This window comes from Neovison vison, chromosome 8 (genome assembly GCF_020171115.1).
Source record: "Neovison vison isolate M4711 chromosome 8, ASM_NN_V1, whole genome shotgun sequence".
Taxonomy (NCBI): domain Eukaryota; kingdom Metazoa; phylum Chordata; class Mammalia; order Carnivora; family Mustelidae; genus Neogale; species Neogale vison.
The window spans coordinates 72,331,614-72,358,642 of NC_058098.1; the positions used below are offsets into that span (position 1 = coordinate 72,331,614).

General features: G+C 39.6%; 1 protein-coding gene across 2 annotated transcripts in view; it reads right to left on the reverse strand.

Annotated features, from left to right (window-relative positions):
- The window catches only part of FSHR (follicle stimulating hormone receptor), a 164,571-nt gene that overhangs the window by 68,095 nt on the left and 69,447 nt on the right, over positions 1 to 27,029 (reverse strand). For both annotated transcript variants that reach the window (XM_044263909.1, XM_044263908.1), the window contains exon 2: positions 21,097 to 21,168. In XM_044263909.1, the coding sequence (XP_044119844.1) occupies positions 21,097 to 21,168 (72 nt within the window). The remainder of the gene's footprint in view (positions 1 to 21,096; positions 21,169 to 27,029) is intronic.

Below are 27,029 nucleotides of genomic sequence, written 5' to 3' on the forward strand. Positions count from 1 at the left end.
TTCTCCCCTCTCTCTCTCTGCCTACTTGTGATTTCTCTCTGTCAAATAAATAAAATCTTTAAAAAAAAAAAAAAAGTTCCAACATAGCTCTGATAGGGAATCCAGAAGGATGATGAAGAATGAAGAAGGAATGATGAAGAGGATAAAGATGACAATAAAAGCTTTTCCAGAGTTGAGAAAAGATCACCTTAGTTTGAGGAAACCACTAAGTCACAAGCATAAAAAATAATAAAAATCCATATCCAACAGTGAAACTATAGACAAAGAATATCTTAAAACTTACCAAAGAGGAAAGACTACCAGAAATTAGACTGAGAGCAGGCTTCATAGAAGCAACTGTATACAATAGAAGATAGTAAATATAGGTGAGTGGAAATTCTGGCTAACCCAAGCTTATAAATTCACCTAGACTACAAGGAGTTCAGGAGAGGGCAGAGAAGACTTTCAGATACGTAAAGAGTGAAGAGAGCTTATCATTCCTAAATATGAAGAACAATTAAACGACTTTCATCGGTAAGAAAAAATGGAACCCAGAAGAAACAGCGCTTGAGAAGAAAATTCTTGGTAAAAATTATAGTAATACTAAAAAATTCAATGAAAAAGAATGCTAATTGGGAGGTATTTTTTAAAAAGTTCTAGATCAAAATGACATGGAAAATTGCGAGGAAGAGACCAGAGTTAAATCATTTGGAGTTTCTTGTGTTCAGGTAGAATAACAGGATGCTGATTAACTGGAGGGTTTGATAAATATTTTTTAAAAAGGTAAAGTAATATCATGGAGGACAAGGGGTGTTAGAGAGGAGAAGGGAGTTGGGGTAAATTGGAAGGGGAGGTGAACCATGAGAGACTACGGACTCTGAAAAACAATCTGAGGGGTTTGAAGTGGCGGGGGGTGGGAGGTTGGGGGTACTAGGTGGTGGGTATTATAGAGGGCACGGATTGCATGGAGCACTGGATGTGGTGAAAAAATAATGAATACTGTTTTTCTGAAAATAAATTAATTTAAAAAAAGGTAAAGTAACAATAAAATAATATGGATAGAACATATAACTTCCAGAAAAGTAGAGACATAAAAAAGGAGACTAAAGATATTGTATGGTGACTTTCCAAGCACTAACAAGAAAGTTTTATTATTGTATGGACACATATGTGTGTATGTGCTAGAGGCCGAATGTCTTCTCATAGCTCACAGATATATTTTCATTTAAACCTTTGTGTGTGTGTGTGTGTATGTGTGTGTGAGTGTGTGTGTGTATGTCTTTGTTGTAAAGGAAAGCAAAGTTTCAACACATGCATAGACCCAGAATGACAAATTTTCTAGGTTATTCTTTTGTAGCAAATACAATTGTATATATTGCTACATTCAACAGATTGTCTCTGAGAAACGAGGCTGCAGGTACAGGTGCTTCTAGGAGGGATTTTTACACTGTTATCTTCTGGTTCTTTTTTCTTTTTTTTTTTTTTTTAAGATTTATTTATTTCGCAGAGAGAGAGATCCCAAGTAGGCAGAGCAATAGGCAGAGAGAGGGGGACGCAGGCTCTCTGCTGAGCAGAAAGCCTGATGCGGAGCTCCATCCCAGGACCCTGAGATCATGAACTGAGCTGAAGACAGAGGCTTAACCCACTGAGCCACCTGGGCACCCCCTCTTCTGGTTGTTTTTGAAGGAGCCCAAGAGGTGCCGTTTTGTGTGTTGCCAGGCTTACATTCTAAAGACCTGACATCTTTTATATTGGCTTTCCTCTAATGACAGTTAAAATCCAATGTTTATAGCAGCAATGGCCACAGTCGCCAAACTATGGAAAGAACCAAGATGCCCTTCAACGGATGAATGGATAAGGAAGATGTGGTCCATATACACTATGGAGTATTATGCCTCCATCAGAAAGGACGAATATCCAACTTTTGTAGCAACATGGATGGGACTGGAAGAGATTATGCTGAGTGAAATCAGTCAAGCAGAGAGAGTCAATTATCATATGGTTTCACTCATTTGTGGAGCATAACCAATAGCATGGAGGACAAGGGGTGTTAGAGAGGAGTAGGGAATTTGGGTAAATTGGAAGGGGAGGTGAACCATGAGAGACTATGGACTCTGAAAAACAGTCTGAGGGGTTTGAAGTGGCGGGGGGGTGGGAGGTTGGGGTACCAGATGGTGGGTATTATAGAGGGCACGGCTTGCATGGAGCACTGGGTGTGGTGAAAAAATAATGAATACTGTTTTTCTGAAAATAAATAAATTGGGGAAAAAAAATTCCCATTAACATATAAAAAAAATCCATTGATAAAGACAGCATATCACAGAGCCCCTTTCAAAGAGGACTCTATCTAAAATGCTTTCCATACTCAGCCTCCATGGAGGCAGGCATAGAGTAGTGCAAAAAGGAAAATGATTCTCTACTCTCTCATCTTCTTTACAAAATGATTAACATAATTGCACTTTCCCTGTTGAAGTGCCTGTTCTGTGTGGTTTTCCCCCCCCCTTCTGCATTCTGCAAGGTTTTAGTGGTGAAATGTTCTTTGAAGGCTCCTACTTTTTCCCCAAACTAGTATTTGATTCTTTATACTTACCGTAGTCATGGACGAGTTCTGGTCTTTTTGAATTAGGGATTCTTGCCCTTTAATACTTTAACAGCCATCAATATCTTCTGAAACATTTTGTCAGCATAGTGTTATGTTAAAAAAAAAAAGTAGGTTACAAAAGCTCATGTGTAATATAATTTCATTTTAATTTTTTAAAAAATGTGTGTCAGCAGAGAAAAAAATTGTGGAAGGCTGTCCACCAAAATGTTGAAGTGGGCATATCATTGTAGAACTACATAAAATCATTGTTATTTTTAACATTCTGCATTGTTTAATGGTTTTTTTTTCCAATAGCAAGCCTGCATTGCTTTTTAGATTTTTATTATATTTTATTTTTAAAAAAAATTTTTATTAACATATAATGTATTATTTGCCCCAAGGGAACAGGTCTGTGAATCAGGCTTACACATTTCATAGCACTCACTGTAGCATATACTCTCCCCAATGTCCATAACCCAGTCACCCTCTCCCTACCCCTCCTCCCCTCAGCAACCCTCAGTTTGTTTTGTGCCTGCATTGCTTTTATAATCATAAAACTGTCTATATTAATTAGTAAAAGCAAAAACTAAACCATTTCCATTTTGGACAGTGTTCCTGGTTGTACAGCATGGGTGATTGTATAGGTCGCCAAAAGAACACAGGCAGTATATAGGTACACAGAGCCTTTGAAAACCAATATACGCTGTGGTTTGAGAAGCTACCTGAAAAACAGTTGTTGCCAACCTTGCTTGTACTCTTTGGTTTCAGTTAGGTTTATTTTAGGAATAAGCCCCCAGAAGTGTTGCAAAGGTGGCCACAGAGATATTACAGGATGGTAAAGCCAACATGGAAGTTGAGTATCTTTAGACTGCTGTACCTCAGACCAGGGCAGTAAGCCTTAGAAGAGGCACTCCTGATCCCCCTTCCCCTGCTGTAATTTTTCTCCCTTGCCATCACTTAGAATTTATCTCACTTTCTATGTAAGTCACTTGATTTTTAAAAAGTTTTAGTTTATAGTCCAGTTAGTTAAGGTACAGTGTAATATTAGTTTCAGGTGTGTAATATAGTGATTCAATAATTCCATATATCGCCTGGTGCTCAGCACAGCAAGGACACTCCTTAATCCCCTTCACCTAGTTACATGGTATTTAAGAAGTTTATTGTCCATTGTCTGTTTCCTGCTCCAAGAATCTAAACTCCCCAAAGGCAAGGGTCTGTCTAGCACACTGTAGGGGCTCAGTAAATTCCTGCTGAAGGAAGGTGTACACACTCAATCGTCACATAAATATGGAGAGAGCAGTGGTAACACTGAAGACTGGGCAACAGTAGAAACAGGAAGGTAAGAGAGGGGATGCTGGGAATTGAGCAGCCTAGCCTGGTTGTCAGGGAGGGTCTTTGGAGGTGAGCAGTGGCAAAATTGGGTGGTTGGGCTGGGGAGGAATGCTAAAAGGGATTCAAAAGTCAAAAGGAGCAAATCAAAACAAGGAGTGAGCACACTCAAAGTATGTGCAGAGAGCAGTGAAGATTTCCTAACAGGGCATTAAGTTAGGGCTCTGCCACTGAGACAGAGGGGATAGGTTCTCACCCTGACTTACTATAAAGGAAAAGTGGATACTGGTATAAAATTCAGAAGAGGAATGGGCAAAATGGTTTCTTTCAGTGTCTGTCTGTGATAATATTACCTGAGTCAAACACTCAGCATTTAAAGGCTTTGCATTTGGAATCATTTTCAATTCAAACCACTGACAATGTAAGACAGCTATACTCGTGCAGAAACAGAACACTTAAGGGGATACAGACCTTTTTATTTAGGCTTCTCTGAAACTCTAATTAAATGAAACGGATCTGTGCCTCATGCTTAGCTCTGATTTTTTTCATACAATGCATTTGAAAGGCACACTGTGAATATGTATTTGAGCATTTTGGTGATGCTCATTTGTGATGAGTATGAGTAGAAATGAAATTCACTCAGTATAAAATGTTTACATGCTACAGTGAGCACGCCTTTGCTGTTTCTGAAGAGACAGCATGCCTTTTTGCTTAGTCCACCTTCTGAGGGTGACATGTCAGGGAGCTCCTCCTGCCATGCAGAAATCCTGTTATACTGGAAAATGGAAATTGTAATTAGGATGGGCAGAACAGAGATCCTGTCTCTTTTCTAGAAATGTGCATGTCTTTTATAAGACATTCAAGCTTCATGAAAAACTGTTTCATTCCTCATATTATCTTGGATTAATGGTGCTGCAGGGTTTATTTTATTAAGTTTCTCGATTATTTTAAGGAAGACCCTAAGTGCTGAGAAAGGTTGCAATGAAATAATCTAGAATTGAAAGGGAGTCTGGCCTAAGGGGTTCTGGACAGGGGAATGTATTTTTTCCTAAAGATTAACCTTTGCCATCTTGCTTGAAGGGAGGGGGTAGACTTTCTCAACCTAAAAGGGAGCTTTCTTCCTGTCTAATCATGGGACATTTTTAAGAAGTGAAGAGGAAGAAAACATGCTGGAGAAATGGTGCATTGATAGTGGCTTAAAGCACATTAATCACTTTCCCACCATGTCATAGCAATTGATTTTGGAAATATTTCCAGGAACATTGACAAGGCAAGCATATTTTATATTATAGACTCTAGAGCTGGTGATTTTAAAACTTTACTTTCCCAAATTTTGCCCAGTGGCCTGATTCTGGGACATTTAACCTGTGACTTAAAGGTGATCATTTACCTCTGTGTTTAAGAATTATTTAGAGTGAAAATCAGGCCAGATTAGGTATCAAAAGGGACATGAGGAGATTTTGAATACCAAAGAAGTAATGACAGAACAAGAGCAGAGAACACTGAAACTTAAAATGGGATTATCAAAGCAGTGTGGTCAGTCTCATAAAGGCTGGAGGCACTTTGACAAAGAGGGAGCCAAAATGATCAGTGCTCTTGATAAAGAACTGAAAAATTAATTGCCATCAACTTTTTTCCTCTATTTAGGAGGACCACAAAACTCACACACGTGTTTGTTACTTTATCTTTTGAAGCCTTTCAAAGAACATAGTTTTGTTTTAAGCATATAGTAGTGAACATTGGAATAGCAATTTCCTTTTCTTATGGCTTTAAATGTGGCATATTAAGTTGTAAAGAACCAAACGGATCTGTAAGGTTGATTATCCCTGGACTTCAGGGAGAGGAGCTAGAACAGGTTAGGACCAAAAACAGAGAGGTAATGAAGAAAGACCAAGGAAAGGGGCATATTTAGTTGAGTTAAATCCTGTCATTTGCACTGCTTATGTCGAGGATTACCAAGAAGCAGAGATGCACTATTGTGTTGTGTCACTCATGGACTCATTGACGAGCTGTAGCTTCTTTCTTACTCTCACATGGACAAAATTTTATGAAAAAAAGGCAGAATATATCAGATCTTAGAGCATTTAAAAAGGCACACCAAACCTTCCCATTTTCCTATAATAGAGAAAACTAGACTTGAGAAAGTGAGCATTTGCCTGACTTCTCCCAAACGAGATCAGGGAAACGCTATTGTTGTACTTTGGGTAGGAGAAAAATATTTTCCTTTCTGTCTTCATTCCTGCACAAGTTAAGGAGAGTATTGAAGAATTTTACTTTGCTCTCTGGAAGGAGAATTACTTGGAGCTAGGAGATAGTGTTGGGCCAGATTATCCCATGTATGGTTGGCCAATTCTACTTGTGCTTTTGACTGGGATATAGTAGTAGTATTATTTATTATTTACTCCATGAATTCAATCTATAAAAATGGAGAAATTGAACAATTAAGTCCCTGAAGTGAATTTTACATGTGTCTTAATTTGACCATGTCTTAATATGACTATAATTAGGGTGAGATACGAGGATATGCGTAAGTCTCCCATTTCCTTTGGTTCTACATAAGCCTGGCCTAAGGGACATCTACTCTGTGGAGAGCTGACCTCCTTAACAATGGATCCTGCAAGTCAGTGATACCAAGTGGTTTTAAATGTAATTTCAGGTTGTCTGTCATACACAGACCATTACACTATCAGGACATTGCTGGACAAGCACCAGGCATCTTGTGTACAGGATCGTGCTTGGGACATCAAAGAAATCAATATCCTGGTGAATTCAGGCGAAGTTATGCCAGTGCATGGAGCTTCTTTTCATCTCCTATTAGAAATTTCAGAGCCCAGTAGGAGCCCATTGTACATAATGTGATCAGAGCACAAGGACCGTGAACGCCTGCAGACCTCTTTAGGGAGACCTCGGGTCCCCAGTATGACTTTGAATCTATTTCATTCATATCTGCCATTCAGAACATTTTCCTCTCTCCCTTTTGATTATGGAAATCCTACTGTCTCCATAAAAGCTTCCCTGGCTTTTCTGCTCTACTCTGGTCTAACTCCCACCGATTTGAACTGCTTTCAGCACCCAAGGTCTGGACAGCAACATTTAGAAGCTGCTTGTCTTCTGGTCTGTGTCCTCTGTTTCACAAGAATTCCTCTTACTTCTGTACCTACATCACAAACTTCTTGAAGGTTAAAACGAAATTCGATCTTTTCTTTGAGGTCCTACTCTGGAAGATTGAAAGAAGAATGGTTAGATAGATTGACAAAAGGAGCTTAGGAACTTCTAATAATGAAGCTGAGAGTTCGGGTGTGTTGTTCTTTCTGATTATACAAAGTCATAAGCAGGTGGGGGAGAGTCTCATTTCCAGTTGGTGAGGAGCACCTATTCTGTTTATTATTGTTCCCTCCAGGAAGCCTCTCACCCTCCCACCTTCCCTCATTTCTTTTACACACCACACTTAAAATTGGAGGCATAACCTTGTTCAAGAATGTGCAAAACAGGAACATGGTAATGAACTCTTGTTGCTGCTATAAACTTGATGAATGGCTTGTAGAGGAAGGGCATTAAATGGCAATCTCAGTCCAGTGATTAGGTCTGTGGCATTCCTCCCTTGGAACTCATGCAGACCAGCACAGCATTCATTCTACTCTAGGTTTTCTAGGAGCCCCATTGGTTGTGCCAAGAATGTTTCTGGGTCTTGGCTGGAGAGGGAAAGGAGAAAAGAAGACTTTTTTGTTTCCTTCCAGCATTCTCACTGCTTTCCTCCATCTCACTTCCCCCAAACCACCTCACTCACAACTCTAGCTGAGTTTCTTCTGGGTGAAACCTTAGGTGCTACCTTGATCTGCACTATCCTTCTGACCTTTGCCCACCTGATACTACCAGGACATGGTTGTTTATATTTAGTCCTCTACTTTTTGCCCGAGATGCAAATTTCCTGCCACAAGGAGTTCTCACGCTCAGTTTGCTCAGGTGAACCATATGATGAGGTTGCTCCTGAAATAGTTTTATGAGAATTGTATTTTTCAGTGTCTAGCTGTGTTTGCAGAGCACCAGCAAAAGGGTTTTCAGAAAGTAAGACAGTACTTTGGTAAGTGACTAGTTATACTAAAAATGGAGTACTATTTTAACCATTAAATGTGACCTGACTATAACAGGAGAGTAAGGAAACTTTGTCTAATTATCTATCATTTGGTTATAGCAATGGAGCACATGTTTATGCATTTTGTTCTGTGCTTTTCTCCAATCGTGTCATGTGTATTTTATTGAGAACTACACTAGACCAGGTACTGTAGCCCATTTCTCCTGGATCCTCCAACATACATTGTCTTACACAGAATTACTATTTTGTACATCTTGTTATTCCATATGGAACATGGGCAAGCAGTGCTGGCCTTACCTGGGAGCTGATTAGTATGATAGAATCTCTGGTTCTACCCAGACCACTGTAGTCAGACTTTCCATCCTTAGATCCCCAAGTGATTTGTGCACATTAAGATCTCAGCTGCTATGGTGTAGGAGACTCCTAGAAGGGGCTCATAAAATGCTCATTGCATTCAGTAAAAGAAAAATCCTGTCTTACAGAGATGAAATTCTGTATCTCAGCCAAGAATTTCTGGTTGACTCTCTATGTTACTAGAATGTTGAGTCTAAGGAGAGGCCGAGATAAGTAGGCAAAAACAGGAAGAAAAGAAGTCTATGAAGTGGAGCAGACGTAAAGAAATTTCCATTAAAAATAATGTTCTGGTGAGATAGCTTGGGCCAATTTTTAATAACACATCCAATTGGAGCAATGATTCTTTGGCATGGACAAGACCAGTTTTGCTCTGGGATTTTCACTGTTTGGATCAGATATCTCTCCACTTCTAGGACATCCTTCTTTATGACTGCCAAGTGCCTAGCACTAAGTGGGATGTATGAGAACACTGAGCAGAAACACCAGCATATGAAGGTATGTATTTGGCAAAAACATAAGGGTTTCTTTTTTCTTCTGACCTGGACACTTTTACTATCCTGTCCTGAAGTGATCATAAGAGTCTTAAGATGTAATTTTTCTTTAATAAAGGAGAGGCAGCATTGCAAAAGGCAAAGGATTATATGGAGAAAGTGCAAAAAATGTGACGTGGGAGGAATCCCACCTCCATGGCTGAGAGCTATTGAACTTAGGCCAGTCTCCCAAGTTCTCTGAACTTCATTTCTCCCCCTCTGAGGTGGGCACAAATATTTTCCCCTATTGCCACTGAAGGGTTGGTGTAGGAGCTTAAGTGAGTTATAGGTATAGGAGTTATTTTGAAATTATAAAATAGGTGGGGCACCTGGGTGGCTCAGTTGGTTAAAGCCTCTGCCTTTGGCTCAGGTCATAGTCTCAGGGTCCTGGGATTGAGCCCCACATCAGGATCTCTGCTGTGGGGAATCTACTTCCCACCCCCCACCTGCCTCTCTGTCTACTTGTGATCTCTGTCGAAAAAATGAATAAAATCTTAAAAAAAAATAAAATAGGTAACCGATGTGAAGGTATTCAAACTACTGCTGTTACCACAATTAAAATAAATTAGAACTCTGAATTTGTGTATGTCCTCCTCTTTTCCATTAGAGAGAAAGGTTATCATTCTCCTGTATCATATACGTCTGGAATACCTTTGTTTTATTCCTAGATGTTCTAGAATAATAGATTACTGTGCAAGCATTGGAGTCAGAATGGCTGGGTTCCAATCCCAGCTCTGTCACTTGTTAGATATGTGATGCTGGGCAAGTCACATACACTTCTTGGCTTTAATCTCTTCACTGTAAAACTGGGATGATAATTAAGCTAATGCATGTAAAGTGGCTTATCTCAGTTTATGGCAAAATAATTACTCAACAAGCGACAGCTATTATTGTTCTTGATCACTACGGGAACTCCTTGAGAGCCAGTACTGTGTAGATTCATCTTGATGGCCCAGAACATCCAATAGTGACAGGCCCATACGCTTCATCAAATCTCTCCCTCATCTAATTAACACATATATTGTGGCTCAAGAAGAATTTGTGGAACTGTTGACTGATGGATGGATTATGCTTCCCTGAGTTTGCAGGTCTCTCTCCGAGTAGAACAGAATAGACGTTAACAGCACACAGACTAGTCAGAAGGAAGTGTCCCTGGCTTAGGGAAGCTCATTAGCCCTACAAGCCTCATCCTCACTGGTGTTCAGGGAGTGATGGAATTCACAATCATTTACTCTGTGAACCCTGATAAATCACTTGATGGATTAGCTGGTGTCATCCATCAGCCTGCACTTGTCTTAGGCACTTGACTGCAGTCTGTAAATCTCTTCCCTTTAAAAAGGCCCCAAACTGATCTCTGATTTGGCTTCATTTCCTTGAAGTCAGTGTGGAACTTACTCTCTATCCAGGGTTTTATTTTTTTTTCATCTGGAACTTGGTACTACACTAAGCCACCATCCTGTTGCCCCTGAAGCAGATGTCTGCTTTACTTAATGAAAAGTCCCATCTTGAGGGTCTTACTTGGTTGGACTGAGAAGTTATATGTACATATGAGAGGAAGTAGGGAAGACAATATAAAGGAAGGTATAAAAGGGCACACTTGAAACAAATACATGAAGATTGACGCCTCAATTTTTAACATTCACTAAAGGAGGGAAAAAAAAAAAAAGCAATGAGCTTGAGTTCTCCTGGTCAGTCGGTAAATGAGAGAGCCCTTCAGTAGATGGAGTCTTGAAAGCCTTAATGTCAGTCTGATGAAAGGAAGCTCATCCTTCCTTCAAATTTCAGTTCATGTACACATGGGCCCTTGCAGTCCAAACAAGTAAATCAATCTAGATAGGATTTTCTCATGTATTAAAGCAAATCTCCCTGAGCATATGTGCCACATTGACTAATGTCTCACCATTAGCAATTTAGTCCTCTGAAATAGGCATTAGCTACTTCATGTCTTTATGAAAAGGCAAACTGTCTTGGAGGATCCAATTCATTAACTCCTTAAATTTCAATGGCAATACTTTCTTCAGATGTCCTTATCTTTACTGGGAAAGAAGAATAAAAGGGTTTAAAAAAATACTGAGACCCTATTTGGGGGAAATGTTCTCAAAGGCTGGGTAAGAATCCAAGAGGTAGAGATGACAAACTCACAAACTTCACCTGCTGTTATCTGTCAGTTGTGCCCAGTCCTGTGCTCAGTGCTTTGAAAGAATATGAGAAGAGAGAAGGTCATTGTGTAGTTGAGCTGAGATACCGTGAATGGGAAGCAGATCAAATGGTCTCTTTTTTTTTTTCATACCTTGTGTTTGTATGCACTTTTAACTTTCTAAAGCATGCTCACATCCAAGTGCAAATTACATGTTTATAAAACAGTTGGCATCGACAATTGCTATCTCTATGCCCAGACTCTCTCAGAATCTCAGACCCACTGTGGTGGTTAACTTCTGCTTTATTCATTAAGGCTCCTCTGGCATTTATCCCTCTTATGCTTTTCCTCTCTGCCTGTTTAACTTCTGGAATGGTCTGAACTATAAAACATCTCTGATCATTTGATTTCCAGGTAAGCTGGCCAGGGTGGAGGCGAGCATCACAGGAGAGGTTTATGAAGTGTAGGATTCAGGTGGTTTATTTGTCAGGGGGGTGGGCAGGCAAGTGGGTCCATATCCTATTTGAGTCTTTTACTGTTGAAAGCATCTTATTAAGTCATAAACGGTCCAGATGGATGTGGTTGTGATAGGCATGGGCTAAATGAGGAAATAAAAATAAGTAGTTTGTGCATCGATTGGAGCTTGCATTTAGATTGCATCTTTTTATTTTAATACCATTCTATTGAAAAAAAAAAAAAGCCTAGCAGGAGTCTCCAGGGCAGAGCCACAAGGCTATTTTTAACTTGAGTATTATGCTGCCTTAATTGTATCTTCTCTGAGAATACACAAACATTGAGTTACTGGCAGAGAGGGAAAAAAAAAGCCCTGTTCATTTTCTGGTATATCTGTGAGCAACAACAAACATAACACATTTGAAAGTCCCTCCCACAACTTGCCTTGTCAAGAACGGTCAGAAGAGCAAACATGGCTGAAACAGAAATCTTAACAGAGAAGATATTGCTTGGCTGTTGATTAGAAAATAGGAGAAAACTGTACTGTACAAGCCAGAAAAACCTTGTTTTAGTAACCTCTGTCAAGTCTTGCTACTTGGAAGTCTTAGCTGCTGCATGAAGTGAAGGTCCAAGTGAAGGTCACTAGGACCATGAATGCCTGGGAGTGTCAAGTGGGTGGAGGATCTTAGAGATGGACTATGTACATGACAGCATATCTGTGCCTTCCCAAGCAAGTGAGCATCTAAAATATGCATCTTTATCACTATAAGCTTGATAGTTTACAATGCATACTATGGACCAAATGTTTGTGTCTTTCTCTCTGTATCCCCAACCCAAATTTATATGTTGAAGCTCTAATCCCCAGTGTGGTGGTATTTGGAAGTAAGGACTTTGTGAAGTAATTGCACCATGTCTTGGGAGTGGGGCTCTTAAGGGTGGGGTTGGTGTCCATATAATGGGATAGAGAGACTAGCACTCTCTCTTTGGCCTACAGGAAGGAGGCAGGTGTCTATAAGCCAAGAAGTGGGTTCTCACCAGAACTGCCCATATGGGCACTCTGATCTTGGACTTCTAGCCTCCAGAACTGTGAGATATAAATGTTGTTTAAGCCATCCGGGCGTGTTTTATTATAGCAGCCCAAATAGACTAAGACAGTGCGTCCTTTACCTATATTCTTCCAGTATTCCCTTCTAGCAAGGAAACAATTCACTCTCTTCATGAATAAAGCAGAAAGGACAGAGATGTGGAGAGTTAAAATGAATACTATTTTGGGAGACTCCATAAAATCACCACATCTCAGGAACTCTGATTCCCCTATTATACTTCCCCTCTTCTATCCCCCCAACACATAAAAGAAATCAAAGCAAAACCAAAACGGGCAAAAATCTAAGCATATAAATATGAAGCTAATAAAGCTGGACAGCCATTAGATATTGTAGAGTTTATTTTAAGACCCCACCTAGAAACAGTTGAAATAAAGAGACTTAATGGCATTACTAAAACCACATCAATCTAAAACGTGACAAGAAAACAGCTTCTTGTATTCTTGGTTGAAGCAATAAATATAACAAAAATACTTATTTTCAGAATATTTATGGAGAACAGGAAATGAGACAAGGACTTTCACCTTCTAGACACTAACTCATGTTTGACCTGGGTCAATAATGACAACTTAATTGGCTTAATTTTACATTTCGCAACTGCTGACTAAGTTAATTTGCAACTTAACAGGCAGCTCAGTTTGTAAACCCTTGAACTTAAGTCCGTCTCAGCAAGAGCTCTACCCAGAAATGGGTTGGCACACAGGAAGTCAAAGGCGAAAAATACTGAAAGAAGAGTTTTGTCCACTTCTATGATTCTCCGTTAAAAAAATGACTCTGGGTTCTGGTTTATGGAAGTTCTGAGTGCTTAGGTATAGAAACCCACTCGTCTAATTATAAATGACATCAAGGAAAGCTTTCACAGCCATAATGTTACCCTTGGTCACTCTTTAATTTTAGCAGAATAATTCTGGGAACTAGTAGATGCCAACATAAAGGAAGTCTTGTGTAGCAGAAAGGACCAGACTACCTTGCTTTACCACTGAAGGACCCTCTGATGCTGTTTAGTTGCTTAATGTTGCTGAATGTTAGTATCCCTGTCTGTAAAGTCCAGATTAACAGAGATGCAGTATTTAAAACTGGCTCCAAATAGGTACTAAAGAATTGTTTTTTAAAAGTCAACTTTATTGAAGTATAATTTGACAAATGATAATATGTGCTCATTTTAACTGTTCAAGTTTTTACAAATGGATCTATTTTGTAACAACCCGCAATCACGATAGAGAACATCTGTACCAGTCTGAAAAGTTCCTTGTTCCCCTTCCCAAACAATCTCTACTATCACTGTTGGCTCTAGACAACCACTGATCTGATTTCTGGCACCACAAATTTTCTTTTTTAAAGTTTCATATAAATAGAATCATATGGTATGTATTCTTTTGCGTCTGGCTTGCTTTTTTTACTTGGTATAATGCTTTTGAGATCCATCCATGTTGTATTAGCAGTTGATTGCTTTTTATTTTGGAGTAATACTCTATCACATGGGTAAAACACAATTTCTTTACCCCCTGACCTCGTGATGTGCCTGGGGTTATTCTCAGTTTTGAGTTATTATGAATAAATCTGTAATGAACATTCTCCAACAAGTCTTTGGATGGACATATGTTTTCATTTCTCTTGGGGAAATACATTATAAGAAACTGTCAAACTCTTTTCTGAAGAGGGTGTACCATCTTGCATTCTCACCGGATGTGTATGAGAGTTCTCCAGAGCTCTCCAGAGCCCGACCAATACCCAGTATTGTCTAGACTAATAGCTCTATGGATAGAGACAAAAGTCCTTAATAAAAGTCTGTGTGTGAGTGATACTTAACAAATACAAATCAAATCATTCACTTGGTTGTTCAAAATAACTCATTTCATTCCCATGATTAACTATGATAGCCAGACCCATCCCCATAGCCTCTAAGGTACTCCATGACCTCGCCTCAGCTGCTGTTTTGATCTTATCTCTACCATCCTCCTTTTGTTTGTTCTCCGGCCACAGCAGGTAGACACACTACATACATTTATTTCTGTTCTGTCTACAAACTGGTTTCAGCCTTAAATATCATCCACCTCAGGGCCTTCAACAGTGGATGTACATTAGAGTCAGCAAGGGAGCATTGAAAAAATGATCAGTGCTTGGCCCCACCCCAGACAAATGAAAATCCCTGCAAACGATAGGCCTGTGGATTATTTTAGGAGCCCCTCTCCCACGCGGGGATTCTAAAGTGTAATCTGAGATGAGAACCACTGAACTTCATTACCCTTTTTATGCCCAGAGGTTCATATCTCCTCCTCCTATTCAGGGGCCTAATTGCTCCAACACTGGCCTCCCCTTGTTAACCAGGAGGCTGGCATGTCATTGGTCTGCCCCCCATCCTGTTTTATTTCACTATGTGGGGCTCCTCTGCCTATTACCTCAGAAACGCAGAAATTTGGGGCAGGAATGGACTTACATTATCTAACAAGGAGGTGCTCTGGAAGGCAAAGCATATTGGAGCCCAAATTTCCAGCATTACAGTCTTGGTTCCTGATCTGTTTCTTTTTATGTGCCTTTGAGTGAGTCCAAAGAACTGAGAAATCGAAGGATCCTCAACTTTTTTTGTATGTTTGCTCCAGTTCTCATTTAATAAATTTCTCCTTCTAGAAGTCCCTCTTTAAGTTAACTTTTCTTTCCCCAGTGATCTGGGGGTGGAGGCTGAAGTGTTAGACTAGTGTTCTCATTTTTATATGTAAATAAATCACTTGATTATATTTTTTGTCCTTATGTTATCATGAATATTTCAAATGAATTTTATATGGTTCATATTTATGGCTTGGGAGCTATTTCACATGTTGGCTCATTGCCGCCTCATCTGCATATACCATATCTCAGCTGATGTTGATTGGTCTCATTTACATATTCATCATGCTCCTATTTTCAAAGATATTTTGTTATAAACTGGCTTTTCTTCCCCCTCCAGTGTTATAATAGCACGTAGATGTGTTTTTAAATTGCACTCATTTCCATACATAATTTTTCTGGTTACCATAAATCACCACCTTGTCACCTACTCCCCCTACCCTATTCAGTGTAATCCTCACACTTTATACCAAGCTGACATATGGCTCTGAAGTAATTAAAGACAATGTAAACAGTTTACAGTGCACTTTGCAAAGCCACTTCACATTGCAGAGGGTTTAATGGTTCCCTTTCCCCCAGCCATTCCCAAAACAGTGAGGAGTAGGGAGGTTTGAGACAGTGAGGCTGAGCAAAGCTATGGTGTGAAGTGATCATTTCATTTCTCAGGGAGAAGCAACTGCCTCTCCTTTATCAGAAAGACTGCTTTCCCTTGTGACTTCTTGTAGAAACAGAGGGGTTGGGTTAATGGAAGAAGAATCATCGGGCGTGGGTTGGGCAGAGTTGTTGGATTCTTTAAATCTTTCTAACAGGAGGAAGGGGGAAGAATCAAAGCCTCAACCACCCAGGCCACAGAGACCTGTCTCTTGGGGATGAGAACCAGACTAATTTTCTTTTTCGACATTATCTGTTGGCTCAGCCACCAGCCCCTAGTCTCTTTTTTTCGGGCAGTGGTCTCAGGGCTTGTCAGTGGCTCTCCCTCCCCCACTCCAAGCCCATGTGGGTGGGGTGGGTGTTCTCAGCTCTGAGTATGGAACCTGTTACCCAGGCCACAGCCACTCTGAGCATCGCTTTCCCTTTGTTGTGGTGGTTGGTCCAGGAATGGTTGTGTCATCTAAAGGAGTCACACTAAATTTTAAGACTTTTATGAGATGGAGGAAAAAAAAGAAGGTCAGGTCTTCTGAATGGAACCCAGGAGATGAGAAGCAGAACTGCTGCTGGCATCTTGTCACTGGGTTGGGGCAAAGGGCTGAAACTAACATAGTATAAGGGAGACCTGAGAGAGGGAGAGAGGCCGAGTCCTAAGGACGTGGAACCTGAATAGAGCTGTTTCTAAAGCCGTTGTCCTCTCTGACCATCAAGTTAAATGAGCCATTACATTTCCTGCCTTTCCTTAAGCCTATCCGAGGTTTATTTTCTTTTGCTTCTCACAACAGAAAGCGCCTAACAAATACAATGTTTGTAACACTTACTTTGAACATAATTGTCTTGTGCATTTTAAACTATCACCACATAAGTACCTGAATCACAGTAGACTCTCAGTCATTCACAGTATGCTTATCAACTCGTACATTGCTTATCACTATCGTTCATATTATTTGGTATTTTTATTTCCAATTAGTCCTCCCAACTAATTATATTTGTTGATTCATTTTTATTCATGCATTTATCAGTCATTTATTGTGCAAGGCACCAAGGATCCAATACTGAAAAAACACAAACATGTCCTTAGTCCAGTCGGGGAGTTAGAAATTAAATTATCACATAAATAGGTTTCATATATTGTTAAAATGAAAGCCAGCACCGGGAGACTAGTGATAGGAGAGTGTATGTAGGAGGGGGTTTTGCCCTAGTTGGAGAGGCCAGGGAGGGCTTTTCTAGGCTAATGACAGTGGCATGGGAATCTGAAGGATGCGTAGGAGCCAACTAAATGAAAAGCACAGAGTGGAAAAGAAGTGTTAGTCAGGAGGAACAGCATGTACCAACCAAGGCTCATGGTGGGCAGATAACACAGTATGTTTTGTGAACTGATAAAGGGCAAATAGGACAAAGGAGAGACTGTGAGAGGGTCTCATTTCTTTTTTTTATGTTGAGAGCACTGGTAAGGCATGGCATGTATGTGTGTATGGCAGGACAGATGTGGAAGGGAACAGGATTAGATAGGAATTTAGAAACTATCACTCTGGTTGCCGGGTAATGAATGGGTGGGGGGTTGAGCAGAGGGCATGCTGGTGGATAGGGCAGCTGAAACAGAAAACTGTTGCGGTTATCTAGGGAAAGATTACAGTAGCCAGAGAAGGAGGTAAGTGGACAGATTAGAGGTATAGCAAGGAGAAAAAAACAGTAGGACTGGGTTTTGTACTTTAACAAAAAGTTATACTTGCCCTTGCCCTTAAAGAACAATGAAGGGATCTGGAAAAACTGTAAATTCTGAATACAGCCTGATAAATGTGTTATTGATAGTATAGACACAAGATTATGGTTTGGAAACACTGAGAGAATTCTGGAAAGGCTACAGAGGAGTAAATATTTCGTCTGGACCCTGGAGGACAAGCGGGATTCCTTTTCCAATTTCAAGCAAAGTTTTAGTCAGAGGGACAGCATCTACATAGACCAGTGTGAAAACATATTTTGTTAATTAATTAATTGGCTAATTAATTCACCTGTAACTGGGTTTTTTTTTTTTTTTAGAGTTTTTGTTTGTTTTTGATCTGTCTATGTGCTAGGCATTGTTCAAAGAACCAGCCATCACATTCTAAATAAGTACAATGCCTGGCAATGATAATACTTGAGAAATGGCAATTTCTCCTGCCTGGTGAAAAGGTGTGAGTATGCAGTGGGTATGGTGGAAATTTAAAGGGCTTTGATTTTTGTGCCAGGCACTTATGACTGAAGCCTATGGCAGTGAGAGTCCCTTCAGTTTCTTCTGCAAGAAAGTTTGAGCAGTGTGGGTCTGGTAGCAGGGAGCTAGGGGAATTGGAGCAGGGGCTGGCATAACAGCCTCACATAACAGGCTATCTAAGTGTTGATGAGACTTTGGACCTAATAGCAGTGGGAGTGAGAGAAGGGCTGGATTCCAGGGATTTTTTTTTTTTTTAAGATTTTTTAATTTATTTGTTTGACAGATAGAGATCCCAGGTAGAGAGAGAGAGAGAGAGAGAGAGAGGGAGGGAGGGAGGAGGAAGCAGGTTCCCTGCTGAGCAGAGAGCCCGATGTGGGGCTCGATCCTAGGACCCTGGGACCATGACCTGAGCCGAAGGCAGAGGCTTTAACCCACTGAGCCACCCTGGTGCCCCTCCAGGGATATTTTTGAGAAAGAGTCAATGGGACTGGAAAGGGACCTAGGTTTAAGGGACAGAAAGTCAAGGGAGATTTTGAATTTTCCTGCTTGGGAGTCTCGACAGGTGGTAATGCTAGTCACTGGGCAATGTGGAAAGATGAGAAATTTAAGAATAAAGACAGTGAGCTAATCTGGATGTATTAAATTTGAGGCACTTGTCATTTAGGAGCCCTGATACTAGGGCGTCATTTGATATATAATGATCAGGGATGGTGAAAATAATATAATAAAGAAAATGGCCAAAATGGGGCCCAGAAATCTGATTTTCTCAGGGGCAGATGAGGAACAAGAAAGATGGAAAGAATCATCTATGGAGTGGTCTGGGAGCTTTGCAGAGTGGGCAGGAGGGTGTGGTGTCCCCGAAGTGGAAAGGGGAATAAGTATTAGGAAGAATGGCAGGAACAGTTAATGACCTCTAAAGCTGCATGTAAGTTAAGTATGAAGAACACAAAGTAGAAGTCATGAGTCCAGCCATTCCATCTGTTGGGAACTTTCACAGAATGATTACGTGGTGTTAGAGAATTTGTGGTCCAATATCATGAGGGCTGGCTGAGGAGTGAGTGAAAGAAGACAAGGGGGCAGTGAATGCCCCTGTTCTTTCACAAGAGTGGGAGTGGCAAGAAAGAGGAGAAGTAAAATTTTGCCACATGTGCAGAATGAATCAAAGGGATTTTATGCTCCATGGAGAGGGAGATATTGAAGAGGAAGCCAATGCTTACTGAGTTCGGGAAACTGGCTAAAAATTCAGTGAAGAACAGAAATACAGGGAAGGAGATGAGAGAAGAGATGAGCACTCATCACTGACCAAGAGTAGAAGGTGAGACAGTGGAAGGGGAGCATAGAGACTGAAGGGTACAGTCTGTTCAGAGTTCAGTTTGGTGCCAGGCCTTCCACTACGTAATGTTTTTGAAGCTCTGGGATACAAAAAGCATTGAAAAGAAATGAGATGAGTTTAATTTTGTTTTAGGCATCTTGCTGTGTCACTGTAGGCTGATTAATAGAGACAGCAGTGGAAATGGACAAGCTGTGTTTGACAAAGTTGAGGAGTTTGTGAGCCAGCTGCCCTGTCTCTGGGATTACTGCTCTATCAGCCCAGTTTAACAACTTTTATTTTTATTGCAAGGTCCCAGCTGGTGGTGAACAGCCAATGAGGGGTCATTCATATTGGCTGGATTGAATGTGATTAAGGTGGATTATTTGTGGTATCTGGTATTCCTCTCTTTAGCACGTTTGCTATGCAGTTACGGGGCTGCTTGGGGACAAGGCATATCAGATAGGCTTGTTATTTAGTTCATGTCTCTTCCAGGCAGGGCAATGGCTCACCCGTCGAAGAATACACCTTGAGCAGAAAGCTCTCCAACTCTATTGCTTCCTTCTTTCCTTTGGTGAAATCTACTCCAAAGAGTGCCCCATCTCCTAAGTCCTGTAAGTGTTGACGTCCTCAAGAAGGTAAACCCTGAAGACGGCAGGTTTTAAAATGGGCTCTCCTCCAGCTGGGGATCCTTATACTTAGGAATCACATAAGCTGTTCCCTTCTTTGAAAACTCCTTCCTTGACCCACCGATTGGGAAACCAAAGGCCCGGTAGATACAGTGATTTAATCAAGGTCATACTGTAAGTTTCTATTGAAGCGAGCTCTCCAATCCAGGATCCTGAGTACCGTCCTCTCTGCAGGCGATGTAATTGCTGAGACACATCGCCATTCTCTCTGCTTTGTATTTCCTTCATTAGTGGGTTTCTCTCCTGCTTCCCCAGACTTCAGCAAGTATTCTTAAACAGGGGTGAAAGAAGCAAGAGGAAAATGGAATGGCTCTAAGAAAGAGAACTGCATGTAACCTGGGGAGTTGCTTTCTTCTTACAATGAGAAAAAAATCTTTCCCTCCTGTGTAATCCATTTATCTGCTGCTATATTTATTGGTGTTTAACTTCTGGCTGCCACTGTGGTGAAGAACAGATTTTCCTGGCCCTTGAGGCCTGGGAGATGAGATCAGGAGCCTTCAAAGGAAGAGTGGGTTATTTTAAACATGGCAGAAGTTATTGTACTTTTTCCTCCTGTGTCTCATTTTGAGAAAAGCCCGTTTGGGGAGATGCCTACATTAAACTAGTTCAGTAAGGAGCAAATGTTTGCGTTAGCAGAGGGGTCTCCTCTTTTCAAAGGAAATCTCCTTCAGTGCTATAACCTTTCCTACTGCTTTTAAATGTTGATATATCAATTACCACCTGTCAGTATGGCTTGGGAAAGAGAAGTCTCTAGAATCTCAAACACAAATGTTAGGCCCCGCTGTTAATTGAAACTTAATCAGAAATAATAAACAATATCCCTGGGTATGAGCAGAGAAAATTAACTCTGATTTATAAAAATTCAGCTCCCAGGTACTTGGGAGCAATGCCTTCGAGAAGAAAAAGTAAGGATTGCTTAGACTGACCTTAGGCTCATCTCAACAGCCACACTCTGAAAGATTCCCCATTATTAGGAAGGAAGATGGGAGGAGGTTCAGAAGGTTGTCTGGCTTCTGAGTATCACACTGGATATGATGTGAGGCGGCTGCCCACACCCCGGTTGAGGCATTCACACATAGTATTGTCAGGTACATACATTTTCTCCAGGTCCACAAATCCAGAAAATGCTCCTTTTGGGATGACTCGAAGCTTGGTGAGGACAAACCTCCTGAAAGAGAGTGGACATCAAATATTACAACCTCTTCTTTCACTGATACACAATGGAGTGCCTACCCCGTCATAGCAGTCAACAGCCAACATGTGCCCAGTGTGGTCATTTAGTGGTAGCAGCAATTGCTTTTACATGATCTCTCTTCATTCTCGCCACAAAGCCGTGATCCTCATTTTGCCTAAGAGGAAACAAGTTTAGTGACGTTTACAGATTGGCCCAGGGTCACCCAGCCGATGGGTGGTAGGTGACAGAGCTGAACTATGAGCCCTCTCATTAGTACTCTGTGTTGCCTCCTGTAGCCTTCTGGGAGGTCTCTCCTCTTTCTCTACACCAACCCCCCCAAACCTCTTCACTTAGTGTCATTCTTAGCTGACCTTGCTTCCTAGGTCAAAGAGAAAACGAACCCAGGAGAAGAGAACTTACTCATGCTCTTACATGGCCCTCAGCCATGAAGCCGTCTGCACCCTGCCCCCCTCCTGTTACCAAGGTTGACCAGGACTCTGGAACTGGCTGAGACCAGCCCCTCTAATCCACATCAGACCTCTCCTCCTCTCTTCTAGTAGAGGTAACCACTACAGCAATTTCCCCCTTTCTTGTGTAGATTTTATTCACCTATTTTTGCTTCTCTAACTGGATCCTGCCCATCAGTATACAAACATGACATAATTTATTTCATCAAAAACAACAACAAAGGGGCGACTGGGTGGCTCAGTGGATTAAGCCGCTGCCTTCGGCTCGGGTCATGATCTCAGTGTCCTGGGATCGAGCCCCGCATCAGGCTCTTTGCTTGGCGGGAGCCTGCTTCTCTCTCTCTCTCTCTGCCTGACTCTCCGCCTGCTTGTGATCTCTCTCTCTGTCAAATAAATAAATAAAATCTTAAAAAAAACAAAACAAAAAAAACCCCAAAACTCGAAACCTCAGCCACCTTCAGGTTTTGCCATTCTCTTCTGCTTCAAATACTTGTCTAATCCTACTCCAAAATTTCTTCCAGTGGCTCCTTATCTCAGTCAGGTCTTTCCCAGTGACTTTGCTTTCACATTTTATAGTGATATCCAGGACTCTCCGGGATCTTCCCGCTCTCCCTTTCCATGGACCCTTTACTCTCCATTTTGACAGTTTTCCCCCTTTGCTTATCTAGCTCTTACTGCAGTACTCTCTTGCTAGTTCTTGGACATCCCAGATCCTTTTTGCCTGTGTTTCTTCATTTGCAACTTTCTCTGCCTCGAGCACTCTTCTCTCAGATATCCACATGGCTTCCTCCTCCAGCCTGCTATTTGCTCAAACGTCACTTGCTTAGTGATGCTTTTCCTAACCATCCTATTAAAAATGACAGTCTCCCCTAGTTAACCCCTGGCCGCCTTTCCTGCTCACATTTTTCTTCACAGCACTTCTGGCATGTCATACGTTATGTTTATTCATCTATTTGTGTATTCACATATTTATTTATCTCTAACCTCTAACTAGAATACCAACTCTGTAAGGGCAGGGATTTTTGTATACGTTGTCTGCTACTGTATACCAAATGCCTGGGAACATTACCTGATATATAGCAAGTACTCATTGTACTTTTTCTGAGATGGTTTTAATCAGTCTGAGAATTCTAAGTTTGAGAATGGAATTACAAGTGACACTTTTGGAATCTCTACAACAGGTATACTATTCCTTCCTCTAGCTTTCTTTCTCTTGTTTTGTGACTGATTCATAGGTACTCCTCCCCATGCCCCTCGCCCCCACTCTTAAATCTTTCCTTCCACAAGGTGGTGTGTCAGCAGGAATTAAACAATGAAACACTAAGAATTTGGATAGTTACGCAAACCTTCATTGCTTCCGTTTCCTATTACTTATTTGTGTTAGTGAAACTCCTGTTACAGGTAAAGTTATTAAGGCAAACAGTTCTTTAACTTTGTTTGCCTTTGGCTGTCGTGTGGACTGGCTCTATGGAGAAGCAGTGTGAGAGAGAATCTTAAGTACTGTTTTTGCTCTAGAGGAGTTTATATATGGAGGAAGGTAAAGCCAGAAACCTTGGAATCACCAGAAAACAGTTGTGGGATACAGTTGATGTAAAAACTATAAGTGTTATGTAAATATTGAAGTGAGAAAGATCCCAAAGTACATAAATATATAAAAGGAAGATGGGAAGAAGTGGGTGAATTTGAGACTGGGTCTTAAAACCATCAGGTCATAAAACTACAAGCACAGTCTATATGAAACCATTTAGATAAAAGAGATCTAAATTAAGATTGTGAGCAATGTATCTGGAAGAGTGTCAACTTCTAGAATTCCCCTCTGAAAAGAATCATTTTTTTAAAAGATTTTATTTATTTATTTGATAGATAGAGATCATAAACAGGCAGAGGGGCAGGCAGAGAGGAGGAAGCAGGCTCCCTGCTGAGCAAAGAGCTTGATGCAGGGCTTGATCCCAGGACACTGGGACCATGACCTGAGCTAAAAGCAGAGGCTTTAACCCACTGAGCCACCCAGGTGCCCAAGAATCAATGTTAAGGTACTCATTTAATCTTAGTTAGCATAGAAAACTTCTTTTTGTTCCTATTTATCACAAGACAGAAGAATGATGAAAACAAACTAGAAAAAGCAAGTAACAAGTCAACTGGATAGTGCTTTTTGATTAAAACCTAGTAGCAGATATATTTTCTAAAATTTTCAACACCTATACCTGCACTAAATGTTTTAAACTTATTAACATAATTAAATCCTTTTTTTTTTAAAGATTAAAAGTCTTGACTTCCATTTCCTGAAATGTAAAAAACTAGATAACCTGAAAATTTTCCACTAAAAATCACCCAGAAGTCTTCTATAAATTATGACAAATACTGTTTTAATTGCATAACTGAGCTTATAAGAAAGTATGAAAGATCCCCAGGGGCCCAAAGTAAAGCCACTGAACACAGAATGTAAACAGAAACTGAGGAGGGTAAACTGACGCTGAAGTATTCAGGGCAGAGGTCAGTTTCTGGACCTGGTAGCCAGGTGCTCTGTGTTTTGATGTGAAGGTGTTGGGTGAGACGAGATAAGATAAAATGCAAATATTTGTTTTTGTGTTCTATTTATTTTGTATTCTATCTCGTTCGTTCTAGGAAAAAAAGGTGCAAAATATGGAAGACAGGCGATTTTTAATGAAATGATGTCTGGAAATTTTCCATAACTTAAAAAAGACATCAATCCTCAGATTTAGAAATTTCAAGTCCTAGGAAGGGAAACAAATATAAATCTACTGCCAGATACCTGTGAATTAAAACAGTGGAACCAAAAAAGAAACTATCTTAAGATATATTACCTTCAAACAAAAATAATTAGAAAATTTTGTAAATATCTTCACAGTTATAGAAAATAACTGCCAGTTTAGAATCCTTTACCCAGAAATAAACATTCATATGTGAGGGTAAAATAAAGACCCTTTTAGACAAATTTGATTAGTCATTAATGAAATTTAAGCCAAGGAATCCCTTTGGAGAAATAAGAAAATTTAATCTAGTAAGAAGACACAAAAAACCAAACACTAGTGAACAGAGAAATCAGTATGCCTTATTGAATAGGTGGATTTTCATAATATTTACTATTCAATAAAGAATGCCAGAAAAAATACCGACCAAGAACTAGGTCAGAAAGCAAATCGGTATATAATTTTGTTTAACGTGGTGCATTTAAGTTACTTAAAAGTCAGTTATGTGAGATAATAATTAACACCCCCCCTCCACAATACATGTGCAGACATCTAGAAAGTCAAAATTAAATCAAACCAAGACAAAATACCTCCACTCTTTTAAGTCACACATCAGCCAAAGAAAAAAATTTACATATTAATTAAGAATTGTTTGGAATTGAACTGTAGTGAAAATATGAAATTTACAGAATGCAGATAAATCACTATATACAGAGAAATTAATAGCTTTACTATCCCCAAAAAGAAAAGAAAATGGAAAATTCACAAGCTACATTTCCAACGCAGGAAACTAGTGAAGGAATAATACAACAGTGGAAACAAAACTGTAAAGTTAATATTTACTCCATTTCTGGTCAGAACTTTAGGTACAAACTTAGTAAGAAAATTGAGGAAATGAGGAACTATTGATAGAGATGTTTTGAAAAGATAAACACTCAGCTAGACATTACAACTTGATGTATAGATGCAGTTTAATCTATACTAACTTGTTTCACTTATTATAAGGTTAAGTTTCTTCGTAAGTTTATTGCTAACATGGATAAGGAGTTTTCTTAGAATATTAAAAAATTTATTAGAATAGTTTCAAGAGTTTTGACTTACAACTTTAACACTAAAAATGACTTTTATGGAAAAGTACATTTATCTGAATGTTTGTTGAAGGAAACTATTTATCACTTAAAGTTACAAACTCTACTTATATGTTTATTTTAACCAGTAATTTTCTGATAATTGATTCATTATGACTTTACTGATCCAGCTCTAATTAACTCATAAAGTTGTGCTCAGATTTCCTTTAAATCAAGAATATTGGTAAAAGCATTATTTTCTATGAATTTTCACTTTAGAAATAAATAAATGAGAATCTAACAGATTAACTTTGAGACACAATTCAAAATTTAATGCTGCCTTGAGAGAAGAAACCTAAGGAATATAGAGGAAAGTAATAAAGATAAGAGTAGAAATTGAAAATTATAATAGAGAAGATCAATAAAATAAAAGCTACTTTTTAAAGTAAGATCAATAGAATAAAAAAGTCTGTTCACTTCAACCAGGAAAAAAAACCAAGCAAAATAAATGAGGGTCATGAAAAATTATGCTTAAGTGAGGATGTTAGTTTTGTTTTTGTTTTGTTTTGTTTTAATGTATAACTGACACAATACTGCATTAGTTTCAGGTGTACAACACAATGATTCAACAACTCTGTGTTTTGCTACACACACCACAAGTGGAGCTTCCATCTGTCACCCATAAAGCACTATTACAGTACCACTGCCTATATTCCCTATATGTACTGTTCTGTTCATCCCCATGACTTACACATTCTATTACTGAACGCCTGTATCGCCTACTGTCCTTCACTCATTTTTCCCATCTTCACTCATTTGTCCTCTCTGGCAACTACCAGTTTCTTCTCTGTATTCATGGGTCTGTTTATACTTCTTCAACTGTTTTGTTTTTTAGATTTCACATATAAAATTATATATTTGAAATTATATGATATTTGTCTTTCTCTGACTTACTTCATGTAACATAATACTCTCTGGGTCCATCTGTCTTGTCACAAATGGCAAAAGTCACATCATTTTTTATGGCTGAGTAATACTTCATTGTTTCTGTGAATGTGTGTGATGTGTGTGTGAATTCACGTATACACATGTGTATATACACATACCTCCATACTATCTGCCAAAGTGGCTGCACGAGTTTACATTCTCAGTAACAGTGCACAAGGGTTTCTTTTTCTCCATATCCTCACCAATGCTTGTTACTGCTTGTCTTTTTGAGTCTAGCCTTTGGGACAGGTGTGAGGTGGTATATCATTGTTGTTTTGATTTGCATTTCCTTTATGCTTAGTGATGCTGAGGATCTTTTTATGTGGCTGCTGTCATCTATATGTCTTTGGAAAAACTATTCATGTCTTATGCCCATTTTTAAATTTGTTTATTTGGTTTTTGGTATTGAGTCATATATGTTTTTTAAAGTACTTGGGCTATTAATTCCTTATTGGATATATCATTTGCAATTATCTCCCACTTAGTAGGTTGCCTTTTCATTTTGTTGATGGTTTCTTCAGATAAGCAGGCTTTAAATTAGAGAGCCCTAGGAATAATTTTAAAACATTAAATTTGAAAAATCAGACAATACAGGTAATTTTCCTAGAGATATACACATAGCA